At 41.4% G+C, this 13524-nt stretch overlaps 1 protein-coding gene across 2 annotated transcripts in view; it reads right to left on the bottom strand.

The window, feature by feature from the left end:
- Nucleotides 1-13263, bottom strand: part of PTPN3 (protein tyrosine phosphatase non-receptor type 3) — a 150526-nt gene extending 137263 nt beyond the window's left edge. Inside the window, exon 1 of one of the 2 annotated variants that reach the window (XM_030502421.1) lies at nt 13174-13263. In XM_030502421.1, coding sequence (XP_030358281.1) covers nt 13174-13222 — 49 coding nt within the window. In that variant the 5' untranslated portion in view covers nt 13223-13263. The remainder of the gene's footprint in view (nt 1-13173) is intronic. The other variant, XM_030502429.1, reaches the window with a different exon arrangement.
- Between the last annotated feature and the right edge of the window lie 261 nt (nt 13264-13524).

The raw sequence follows: 13524 nt of genomic DNA, 5'->3' as shown, positions 1-13524 counted from the left end.
TGTCTTTGCAGAGGCTCAGAAGGGAAGCCCAACCTGTGAGCTGGTCAGCCTGCATATGGAGTGCTACATGGGGGGTCTCCAGCCCTGAGCTTCTCCACCGTGGAATGGGTAGAGCACGCGGCTGGCAGCAGGTCTGCAGTGGTGTGGAGGTGAAACCCCTGAGATATGAGAAAGGAAGCCAGAACATGCTGTTTTGAAGGTGGTATTGCTGACCTGGGCTGGGACCCAGCTGCCTGCCTAGCCTGGCCCCTTCCCATGGCAGAGAGCCGACAGCCCTGGAGAAGCTGTTTTCATCTGTCACTACCAATTATGCGCAGAAATTCTCCTCCCTTTAGTTCTCCAGCAGATGTCTTGTGGCTCAGACTCAGGAAAATCACTACACCCCACTTGGAGACAGTAGACACATCTTCCAGTGGCACAAAAAGCAGGGAAGGAATTTGCCATGCCCTTATAAAGGCAATTTTTCCGTGTACGCAGAGTCATGTGAAATGCTGGACTAGGAACTGCCCTGTTTCACTTAACACATGCAGGCTGCACTGCCTCTGTGCCCAGGGTGCCATGGTAACATCAGCTACACCTATACATCTCTATAAGATATAATATGTTATTTATTATGTTATTTATTAAGTATTCCTTCCCAGCAGAATCGTCTGTGCTAATCCGACCAGGGAGGAGAGGAGTCCTTTTGCCAGGAAGCTCATCCTCTCAAGATTCCAGTTTCATGAATCAGATTTCTGTTTAACTCATTTTATCTGACACAACACAGTGGATATGTTCTGTGCAGAGAAGTAAGAGAAATGGGAAAAGATGCAAGCATCTTTCTGAAGAAGCTAGTGTATCAAGTCCAATTTGATAGCTGTCTTTCCTTCAAGCTCACGGAACTTCCCAAGTAGATGCACTCTGCTGTCAGTTTATAGCTTTCTTTCTCTTCCTTATCACTCTGTTAGGAATCAACACTCACATTTTGTAAACACCTACGCCAGTTTAGAAAAGGATTATGGCTATGGGGAGAATTTGCAAGGATTTGGTTACGGTGCTGACATTCGCAGTGCCTATAGGGACATACTTGATTCAAACAATGCTTTGCAGATCCATTTTCCTCCCTAGTTAAGCAAGATTTAATCTAGTAAAATGCACGGTGGCCACCTTTAAAATATATATGGTATAAAAACGCCAAACTGTGTACCTGAGATTAAAACACAGTTCTGCCTTTTCACTGACAGCATGTGGTACGTTCTGTTTGCTTACTCATCACAGTAACTGGTCTGGTGCATCTTTCCAGGTTTTCAATATTAGATTATCTGAGCATATAAAATCAAGCTGACAGAATGAGTCACCTGATAGATTATTGCCTAGTGGAAAAAATGCACAGGCTCGTCATTATATTTGCCCACAAAGCACCACGCACACCTGTGGGGCTGTGAAGATAATAAGCATGAACTTGATTACTGCTAATATGCTCTTCTTCAGCTCTCAGATACACATTGTATTTCTTTTATATAATAACTTTTTGTTCATTTCCTAGAATTGACAAAATACTTCAGAGAAATTAATCTGATGAATAAAGGTTCATTGGCTTCCTTAAAAATTCAAACAATAATACCAGAATAGCAATAAAAGTTATTGTTCAAAAAAACGCTGCATTAAATGTGTCATCAGTTCCAGCTTAATGGAATCAAATACACTTAAGAAAATGGCATGCTCCAGTGTTAATAAGAGTACACTTCAGATTGCTAAAGCACTTTTTCATTTTGGCTACTTTTTTTGTTTTGGCTACTTGGCTATTTCTTGCTTTTTGTAGACCTGAAAAATAACATTTCACTTTACACACGTATATTATATATTCCCAGCAAGAGCAGAGAGTATTTCTGTCTGGTAGTTGCTACTGCAACTTTACACAACAGAGAAAAACAGATAGCAGCAAATCAAGTTACAGTGATATTCTACTAATCTGGACTCTGGAAACAGTTGTCCACTTTACTCTGCCATCAGGAGCCTTTACTTTCTCCCACTCTTTTTCCTGACATGCCTGTGACATAGCAACTTACAGCTCCCCACAAGTTTTCACTCAGGTCAGGACTGGCTAAGGGAACAGATTTGGTAGCCTCACTTTGCTCCCAGGGAATGCCTTTCCATGGGCTGACCTGTGGGGCAGGCGAGCTTGAGCTGCAAAAGAAGTGAATGCTTCTCATTTGAGAAACCTGCTTATCTTTCTCCTGTGTTGGCCAGGGCACTTTAGCTACAAATACCAGAGGCTGACTGATAAATAGTGGGGTTTCTGATGGAAAGTCACGCTCAATTTTTTTCTACCTCCTCACCCTGAGCAACACGGGAGTACAGGGAATGGGGGTTGTGGTCAGTTCATCACACATTGTCTCTGCCACTCATTCTTCCTCACACTCTTCCCCTGCTCCAGCATGAGGTCCGTCCCATGAGAGAGTGTTCCACAAACTTCTCCTCCTTCGGGCTTCCCCCTGCTTCAGCATGGGGTCCTCCAGGAGCTGCAGGTGGATATCTGGTCTACCATGGACCTCCATGGGCTGCAGGTGGATATCTGCTCCATGATGGACCTCCATGGGCTGCAGAGGCACAGCCTGCCTCGCCATGGTCTGCACCACAGGCTGCAGGGGAATCTCTTCTCTGACACCTGGAGCATCTCCTCCCCTCCTTCTGTGCTAACCTTGCTGTCTGCAGGGCTGCTTCTCTCACATATTCTCACTCCTGTCTCTGGCTGCTGTTGCTGTTGCACAGTAACATTTTCCGTTTCTTAACTATGTTACCCCAGAGGTGCTACCACCGTTGCTGATGGGCTTGGCTTTGGCCAGTGGTGGGTCCATCTTGGAGCCAGCTGACATTGGCTCTATCAGACATAGGGGAAGCTTCCAGCAACTTCTCGCTGAAGCCACCCCTGTAGACCCCATGGATCCCTTCCTTCCAGCCTCTCTAGGAGAAGGGGAGGTGTCTAGACAGTTGGCCACCAGCCCCCATCCCAGGTCTTCTCCTCCCGTGGCTAAGAGCAGGGCCCTCTCTGATTGACTATGAGGGCAAGCTGGTATTGCAAAGGAGAAAAGCTAACAAGGAAGTGGGGGAAAAAAACAGCAAACAAACTATGATACTGAGGTGTGGAAGGAAGGAAGACAGCTTGCCTGAGCCCTCCCACAACATATAAAAACATGCCACAGGCAAAATCCGAAATGGTGGAGCAGAACCACAGTTTCCCTAGGCTTTTCAAGTCATAGAAGTCGTGACTACTAGCTGTTGAAACAGACTTAATGGCCAATAGCTTCCTATCATCTCAGGTGGTTGCAAAACAACAGGGACACAAGCACTGCCATCCCTTCCTGTGTCATAACCACAGCAGATGCCACCCTGCATGCCTGGGGAATGCCACTGCTCCCAAGGATGATCACTATGGATAGCACAGCACTTCCTACGGAATGTGCTTTTTTGTTTCCTGGGTAATTTCTCTTTAATGAAGCATAAAACAATTGCCCAGTATTGCTTTCTCTGAGCGTTAACTACTTGTAGGAAGATTGGGTAGCTCCATCCCGCAAGACTGAGGGAAAAGAAAGAACCTGCCCTCATTTATTTAATAGATAAAATAAAATTGAATGAAAATGAAAAAGCTTCTTAATAAAAGGTGTTGTTCTTTTGGTTTTGGTGGGGCTTTTTGTATGGTCTTTTTTTTAACAAAAAGGCAAAATCCAAATAGGAAAAGTCTCCCAAATAATTCTGATAAACTTTAAAAGTTCCACTCAGTGTTAAAGGGAAAGGGTTAATGAAAAACATTTCTGAAATCAGAAAGAATTCTGTATTTATTAACAGGAAGAGTTCAAAAGATTAATCATACAGATTCTTTGACATTTCATCTTGCAAAAGCGTAATCCTGATAAGAAAAACTTTTTGGCAAGAGCACCTTCCCTGTTGAATACGTGATGGTTACTCTGGAAGAGGGAACAAGAGCTAGCTTGTTGAAATGTCTCTGCAAATGCAGAAGAAAAGCAGGTTTTACCAAGCACTGTTTCTAGACACTTCTACAGATGTTTGTCTTACGGATGCGAATGAAGTGAGAGCTGCAGTCCAAGTTCTTGGACTACCTCTGACACAGCACCAGCGGGAGAAATAAAGGTAGAAAAGCCATCTCGTCCTTGCCATTTACTTTTTCTCTCTCTCATTCCTGCTGGTTTTAATATTGGCAGAGGATTCTCTAGGGGGATTGTCTCTGAAGCACAGAGATCAACAGGCAGTTCAATCAAAAGCCAGCATGGGGGAAGAGAAATCCAAACCGCAAGCCAGCAAGGTGAGTTAGTATTTCCACCCATGGTTTTGCAAGGGATTAGGTATTCATAAAGATTTAACTAAGCTCTGCTTTGCCTGTACAGCTGCAATATTAATAATAGCCCCGCATCTTGTAGATCTGTCGTATTTCCTCCACAGCAAGTCTGCAGCAGTGAATATAGCTCTAGGCTGTTTCTGTATTACTGAAATTCACATCATTGTGGTTTTCTGGCCCTTTTCCTCCATTATCATTAAAAAGAAAAATGAAAAAGTGTTTCTTCTACTCAGACCCTGCTGTCACTCTCCATGCCCACTGTATATTATCTGCCTCCCTCATTATCTGGACCATGACAGTAAAAGTGCTGAACGAAGCACAGACAAAACCCCTGGGAGCTAACTTAAAATACTTAATGTCACATATTGCCTAATTAGCCAGCTTCCTTTTGCAATGAGATTTTTATTTGATACCATTGCTGGAAATCTTGAAATTGTTTTTTATTCTGACTTCATTTCTGCCTCTGTCTTGTTTATATACTTTTGTCACCTCCAGGAGCTCTGAGCTTTATTCCTCTGTTTTGATTCTACAAACATTCATGGGTTAGGTTGCATGAATATCTGAGGCTTCTAGAGAAGACTAAATGTAGGGTTTCAAGACAGCCCATGGACTTCCAGTGCTATATTGAGCCCTTTTTAGTAACAACCCATAAAACATGCATTAGTATGAAATTTTTGGTTGATAACATTATTTCTTTCTGGATAGGAGGTACCTCAAACTTCAAGACAGCTTAATTTCTGGCTTAATAAAGGCTCCTGGTGCTATTAGCTCTACCCCAATCTGCATCCTTGTGTCATCTTAGCATGGCAAGGAGAGCAGAGGGGGTGGGTGTCTGTTACCTTCCTGGCAACACCAGAGGAGCTGCAGGGTCGTTATTCCCAGGTGGCTTGGAAACAGGCCACCTACAGTATGTGGAAGCCAAGGGAAAAGCATATGGCAGTCTTGGTCTTTTGAGCTGTTCTGTTCAGATAATATGACACCAAATAAAAATAAAAAGAGAAAACAACATCAAATTGGACCTTCTCTTGTTCTGCACAAAACAAACATATTATCAAGGAGGTTTTTGGCTTTTATGTCTCTTCTGTCTAATATGTGCCTCCCTAGTAAACATTTTACAGATCCCAGTGGTTTCTGTGGAGCAGAAACAAATGTTAAAAAAAACAAATTCAAAGGAAAAGGTTTGGGTTTTGGTGTATTGGGTTTTGATTTTTTTTTTTTAATCTCCTCTTTATTCTTTTGTCCAGAAATGACAGAATTGGTTCCCAACTTGGAACACAATTGTTTATGACAATAAATCAGTTGACTTCACTGCTGCTGTGCCATCCAAAATGACTTTGTAATCTGGAAAAAAAAATGATTGCGCTGAGGAGAAAGGGAGCAACAGCCATTTCCCAGGCTTTTTTGACCTTCTGAGCAAGAATTGGAACTTGCCTAGTGGTTTAGATGCTAATCTGTCTACCCAGTGTGTGGGTGTGCTCTGAGTCACAGCCAACATGTGCACTCACTTCTAAAACAGGGCTTCCTAAATATTTTTGTAAGGGTAACTTTTGTTTAACTTGCATTTGGCAGAGTCCCACACTGGGAATGGTCAAAAGCTCAGGAAGGTCCATATGTTGTGTATGGAGCTGCTAAGAACAACTTTGAATGTTTTCAGACCTTATTCTCTCTCACTGAAGAAGTAAAGCCTCCTCCCAACATGAATGAAGATACTTCTTTTTTCTCACCCACTCGCCAGCAAACCACATCTGTCAGGCTTCAAGTGTGCAACAACAACTGTCTGTCCACAGTGAAGATAAATGTCTAATTTTTTTTTTTATTATCATTATTTTTTGGCACTTGCTGTATTTATTTTTTTAATCCATGCCTAGATACACAAGGGGCATTCTGCTGAGGATGCTCCAGGCAACTGTAACTGTGCAAGTACTAAGCAAACAGGATACGGTGGCCGTATACAGGTGGGAGGCACCGTAGAGATTTCTGCAAAGAGAATTCCTTTTTTTTTTTTTTCCCCCCATTTTATTGTTCTGCTTATTACATAACTGGGAACATGGATAATGAACACGTTTCAGTCAAAGCATCACAGGTGTTACAAATTGCTTTCTCTCTTGGAGGCCCTGTTATTAACCCAGTTACTGCTGGTAATAATACCTGCTGCTCTGCAAATAAGCCTGAAAAATGCACTGAGGCCAGATTCAATAAAGGGCTTAGGTGGCTCAGCGAAGTTGGTGTAATACCCCGTATTTAAGATCTCAGGCCTTTGAGCAGAATCTGAATCCTAAGCAATAGATCTATAAAGCACACAAAGAGAGTGTTAGGTGCTTGCAATAACAACGCCAAGCAGCTTTGCATGTACCTGCTTAGACCTAGCCAATAAAGCTGGCTGGGTGGGGAGAGGAACCTTAAAACCCACCTGGCAGACCTGCAAGGAGATACTTGCTTTCAATCAGGATCCTATATTCCAAAAATATATTATAAATATATTCTAAAATATCGGGGGTTTTTTTCTTTTGCCTTTTTTCTTTGTTTCGTTTCAGAGAACTGAGCAGGCCTTAAAGCTTTTTAATGTTCCTCCTTTGCAAGGATTGCCACACACTGATTTAACACCCAGCTGCTAAAGCTGTAACCTGGGAAGGGGATGTCCTAAGCTTGGTCCCTGCTTTGGCTGCACAGTGTGTGTGGGAGGAGGGGCTTCAACCCCCCCATTCCCCTGAGATTATGCAATTAGCAGCTCTAAAGTAGGTCAGTGTGAGTGGGCTGGAGGGATATGCTCCTCATCCTCCAGCTGCAACTGTGCAGCAAACAATTCAAAATTCATTAGTCCATAAAGAGCATATTAAGCAACAGAGTCATGTTTCCTCATGCTCAGGACACTCACCTGGCATGAGGGCAACCATGCTTCTGGCCCTTGTCTACCTTTGATTTTCTTTGTTTTAACCAGTGGTGGTTATATGCGAACTGCAAGAAAAAGGGGCCCAACAGGGGAACTAAAACTCATTCCTGTCCAGCTCTGCTTGCAGTGAGTGCTGTAACCACAACCAGGCTGGTAACACTGCCCAGTGCCAGATTATCCTCACTCCTGCTGGCCAGGCTTTCTCTCAAAAGACTGAATAGATTTGAAACAAAATATGTTTGAGTCCAAATATATTTGAATATTCCCTATTTGAATAGGGAATGAAAACTTCCAAGTCTTCTAAGTAAATAATCAGGCTACTATGTAGTGCTTGGGCAGAGGAGAGGAATTTTGTATTTCAGCTGCACGACTGCAACAGCCACTGCTGTTGCAGTGATAAAGTGTGATAAAGTAAGAAATAAATCCCTGAAAGATGAGCATGCTCGGAGGACACTGGTGGGACTGACTGTCCCCACAGGATGCTTAGTTAGGGATAGGTACAAAGCAAGCCTTCAATCTCTCACCCAATTCCACCAAGACTGGGACAACTCAGGACATGCACAGAAGTACAGCTCCAAGCTTCTGGCAAACTTAAGAGCAAGTAAGTCCCTGAACTTAGTCACCACCAGCTTTGTTAGGATTTTGGTCTTAAATGCCTCAACTGGGTCAAGTCCCAGATCAGAAAATTTTGTACGGATTTGACACGTAACTCCTTTTCCTATGAAAAAGGGATAGAGCCCCCTGCAGACTGCAATGTTCCAAATAAACCATCAGTCTGCAAGGAAACACCATGCAAAGTTTTGCTCTCAGTTATCCCATTACAACTTTGACTCCATGGTGATGGACAGCCTAACTCGGCCAAAAATATAATAGCAGAATTGGGTTGGTTTTTTTTCTTTAGAGGCAAGGCCATGCTATAAGATGGTAAGGATAAATGCAGGTAAGTAGACCTGTCCCTACCAAGAACTCTGTATGGCCAATGCAGTAGAGTCTCTATCCCTTGGAAATCCAGCCCAGCAGAAAACTCACAGACACGATGAAGAAAAACTTTCAAAAGAGAGTTTTTTTTTGTGCGTACCTTTGAGACGCAAAATGTATGCTGAGCAGTACGGCAACTGTATTCCAAGTCCCTTTCTGCTCTTTTCTTCCTCAACATCGTTTCCTTTCCTTGCAAAGCCAGCCTAGGCCAGCCGCCCACTGTCCCTCAGAGCCCATCATCCTGCATGAGGAGCTGAACGCCTCCAGCTGCTGGTAGCATTCCCACCCACGTTACCACAGCAGCAGAAACAGCAAAACATTAAACACAAGGATGCCGTGTGGGCAAAGTCCCTGCATCCTCCAGGTTCGTGAGCAACCTTTATGCAGCTGCCAGGCCCCCAGAGGGGCCTGCAGAGCTTGGGTGTTTGCTTCAGCTGCTTTTCCAGCTGAGCCTGGCACATTTATGGGACAACTAAGATCATCTATGAGCAAAACAAGTAGACAGCACTGGTTATACCCAATTTTAAGAGCTTTTTTTTAGATAACTGTAATGGCCCATGTATTCAGAGCAAGCATAAATTAAACAGTGTCCACAAATACACTTCTTGGTATCATTTGACTGGTACAAATGTCCATCTTATATTTCTACCTGGGCTCCACCCTTGCATTGCATAAGCCTTTCTGCCAGAGATAAGTCAACACAGAGGAATTAACATGGAAATATCTTTCAACGTGGCGCTGAGATGGGGAGCATCTGAAGACTATGTGTATTACTTTTGGCTTGTTTTCACTTTATTTTTCCTTCCTTTGGACATATCTGATCTTCAGAATGTAAGGAATGATATAGAGATCATTTTCTATTAGCTGACTACAGCTATAGATTGGCTTGACATACATTGATGTGTTAATTTGGCAAGATACCAAAAAATCAGAACCAAAAAAGCTGACAGTCAGGCAGCACAGTTCCCTGGAAAACAGATTTTCTTAAATAAATCTTTTGTTTTGACAACACGACAGCTCTGTTCACGAATACTAGCTGTATTGGGACAGTATATTTTGATTTCGCCAAGGCACACAATTTAACACCACATGACATTTTGATTTAAAATGTGCATTAACTGGAACTTATAGGGTATGCGTTAGATTGATTAAAAATTGATTCTCTGGTAGATCTTTACAAGGTAGCTGTCCACAAGGACATAACTGGGGCTGTTTTTCTTGTGGTCCACCTGGGACCAGTTCTTATCCTGACATGATTTAATAGGTCAATCCACAAACCAAACAAACAAAAAATCTGAAGTCTTTACTGGCAAATACGGTAGGTGAGTCCAAAAATAAGTGAGGTTGTTAATAGAGAATCAGTCCTGCTTTGAGGGTGTTCATTTGTTTAAATGGTCAAAGTCTAAAAAAATGCATTCTGATATACTCAAAAAAAGATTTTAGATTTGAAAATAGAGAAAGGAGGCTGAGGACGAGCAAATGGCTGGGGAAATGTTCCAGAGAAGGACTTTTTAAAGACTCCTCCTAGACAGTTACCACATTTTTGTCTCCTCAAGACACATCGAGAATAGAAACCTACCACATTTTCCCATTGGCACTCACATAATACCACAGTGCTGCTCCTAAGCAGTGAGAATGAATTATATTAATTTTAGAATGTTTTTCAAATCTGAAATCTAATTAAGCCATCCTGAAAGTGTATGCTTGACATTTCATGGCTGGGAAAACATAACCATAAAAAAAACCAAGCAAACAAATAAAACCTTAATGGTTTAGACTAATGTACTTTTGTCATATGCTCTTCTAGACTTATATAAAAAAATATATATCTGGGCTCTGGGAATACAGAAATACTACCAAGAGGAACAGACTAACAGATGATATTCAAAATACATGGAAAACTATGAAAGCATTATTAAAATAAACAATAAAACAGAGGGAGAAGTGCAAAATATAGCTTCTATTATTTTCCTTTGAAATTTACATTTGCAAGCAGCTATTTAGGAATATCTAGGATTATGTCACATAGTTCAGAAGTCTGTTTACCACTATTCCAGAAGAAGCTGCATTTATTACATACATTTTGCTTTCTAAGAGGAGTAAAATCCATTGTAATGGCTAATTTCATATATTTTCCTTTGAAAACCACCTCTGCCTAGAGGGGCTTTTCAAATGGCTTCAAAAAGATCGATGAGGAAGGTGGTGTGCTGAGACTAGATAGCTGTGCCTGTATGCTCTACGTACACCTCCCACAATATTGTTTTGATAATTAATAGTTTTTGAGACAGAAAAAAGCCCCTAAAATACAACAGTAGCAAGAGGTGGTGGAATCTTAACCTCTATGCTGCTGTTTCAGAACATTTTATTTTCCTGGTCTTGTTATATCTGTCATGAGACAAGCCTCCTGGAGGGATACCTGACACCAGAGGTTACTAATCCATAGTTTGCCCCAACTGCCTGGTGAAACAGAGTGAGAAACCACAGAAAACCCCACCTAACATTCAAAAGGAAAGAGTAGTATTCACCTGTGGAGTGAATACCTTAGCACTAAAACATCGGACCTCCATGGACCTATGGAAAACATGTCCCATGACTAACTATGGACTAATTTTTCAATGCTGTAACCATCCTGGTGTGCCTTGGAGGACAAAAATATACCCCAAACATAAATGTCCTTGTTTACCTTGAAAGATATTTAGGGAAACAAATAACACTAAGTAGAAGACACATGGAAATGCATTGTCATGGACAGCTAGTCCATAGGTTCAATTATGAAGTTTTGAGATTCTTGTTGACTTGACATAGCAACAGATACAAAGCCAACAGCCTCAAAATAGTAGCTGCAGACTCATAAAGATGTACCATACCCATTTTGCTTAGCAGAAAAGATTTCTTAAAAGACTTACTTAGGTTTTTATTTATAAGCTAAAACCTTTTGGACCAGCCCAAGAAAGCACTTAGTTTTGAGCTGAAATGAATTGCCTGCTGAGGCACAATTTGACCCTTTACAGCTAGAATGAGCCCATTCAGTACTCAATTTTTCTTTTTAATCCATCAGTTACACGCACTACCTGTTCCTGGCAAGTGCTTAATACTGTAAATATGAGGCTGGTCCTCCACATTGTCCTTTCTTCAGCCCATGGGGTACCTTGATTGGCTTTAGGGGGGGTCACTGCTGATTCATGCCACCAGAAGGTGTCATTAGAGGACCCAGATTGTTCATCCTGAGGTATTACATGTATTCCTTCCTCCTACGAATTTATTTCCTCTGGGCTTGATTTGATTTCTCTGAGCTAATTTTTCAGCCTCTACAGTGCATGGCACATTTCTACCAAATTTGGGGCCAAAATGAGATTGAGAAATGTCCCTTTCTCTCTTACACACATACCAAATCAATGACACGCTCTATGAAGTTATATTTCATATACAAACCTGAGCAACTTGAGAGCTCCAGTTACCTTTCATGTCTTCCATAAAAGGCAATTGGATTATTTTAACCCAGTATGACTCGTTTTCTTTTTAGCATCAAAGAAAACAAGAGAAAAAAGACAAAAAGGAAATTAGTCCATGAAAGAGAAAAATGCTCACTTATATTGCTTAGGCTACAGCAAAGGTAAAAATCAGCTATTGTCATCCTGCTTTCTAAAAACCTTTAATAAGACACGAGGCAGCAGAAAGGAAAGCATCACTTTTTCTTTTTATAGCACAGATATTATAACTCCAAATTTCTTTTAAACTCTTACGATCACTTGGTTACGAGTGGGCTGGCTTGTAAGTCAGCTCAGCAGGACACTGTATGCAAGGAAGATTTTTAACTGCCTGTCACCTTTTGCATATGGGAAAACAAGACAAAATAGAAAACATCTCTCCATGGATGAACTGCATTTTTGCTGACATCCCTGTCCTATTCTGCTCTCGATAACCAACATAAAGCCCCATACAAAGTGACATTTTTACCTCCAGAACAAAGATGATCCTTCTATCTGAAGTAATTTTTAAATAATATCCTCATAATGTTGCAAAAACCAGCCAGGCCATTCAAAACACAAAATTTCTTGAGTTCAAAGAGAGAAGCTTTGTTTTGCACTGAGCTTTGTTCTGGCAGTGTATTGAAGTGGCTTCAGGACATACTAGTTCCGTTTCTACCTTTGCCTAGTATTTTGTTCAGACAAGTCCAGTCCAGACTTGGTTACCTGACTTCATTATAGACAGCTGCATTTCTACCTTTCTGTCATACCCATCCTTGGTATGCTAGAAATCTGACTTGGTGTTTTCAGATGTCTTTTAAAACATTCCTAATCATTTTAAAAACCAACATGTACAGGTTTTGTTTTGTTCTTTCTTGCCTGTGTTACATTTTCTAGTAATAAAAATAAAACTTCTGATTAGCAAAGAAGTTCTGTGACAGCTTCCAAAGGAGAAAGAGGGATGGATTTGGGAACACTTGTCCTGTACTGTAACTCTCAGCTGACATTTGGAAAAAAATATTAGAAAGCTTGCTGATGCCTTAGGAAAAAAGAGGCTTTGCATTGTCAACAACAACAACAAAAAACCTTGCTTTTAATCGGACTATGTCTTGCCAGAAAATGCTTTCAGAGCACTCCAGTCTACCAGTCTGCCACTCAAGTTACTAAATCAAAGGCCATTGTTCGCATTCTCCACCACATAAGCAGCCCCACGCCACAGCGCTTTTCAAATACAAGTGGAAAGTCAAAGATTAAAGCAAGTTTCTTCAAGATGCTTTTATATCAGAGTTCTTCATACAAGCATCCTTTCTTTTGCTTGTAAGTACGCTAATCATGTTTCAATTGCATGTCTACAATATAAAGTTAATAGCTTCCTTATTTCCTTATTTTAGCATTTCCCCTCTACTCCCTCTGTCTTTTCAATTATACGAGCTAGATAATTTCTTTAATTTCCTTTCCAGTGTCCTGTTTTCATTTCTTACACAAAATCATATTTGGTCACTTACACTTTTCTTGAGGATAAGCACACGACAGCAGCATCTCTTGCTCCACCATGGTGCTGCCTCTTGCAGAGGTCAGTGGTCTTTTGAACAGCGCTTTAAGAATGTGTTTTGGAAGGCTAAGCTCACTCATGCAGGCTTCTGATCTTCTCCAGTACTCTGCTTCTGTGTGTTGTCACATGTTATCCTCCCTCCTGAGAAACCTGTGAAACAGGTCTGGCAACACACATCTTGTGTGTCAGAAGAGCTTTAATTGATTCATTGCAACAGGTACCCACCCTCATTAAAAAAACTTGTTGAAAGGAGTACTCTCTTAGCGCCTCATTTGAAATTACAGAACCTGAGGAATGTCACAGC

This window comes from Strigops habroptila, chromosome 1 (genome assembly GCF_004027225.2).
Source record: "Strigops habroptila isolate Jane chromosome 1, bStrHab1.2.pri, whole genome shotgun sequence".
NCBI lineage: Eukaryota > Metazoa > Chordata > Aves > Psittaciformes > Psittacidae > Strigops > Strigops habroptila.
This window is presented reverse-complemented; position numbering and strand designations above follow the sequence as displayed.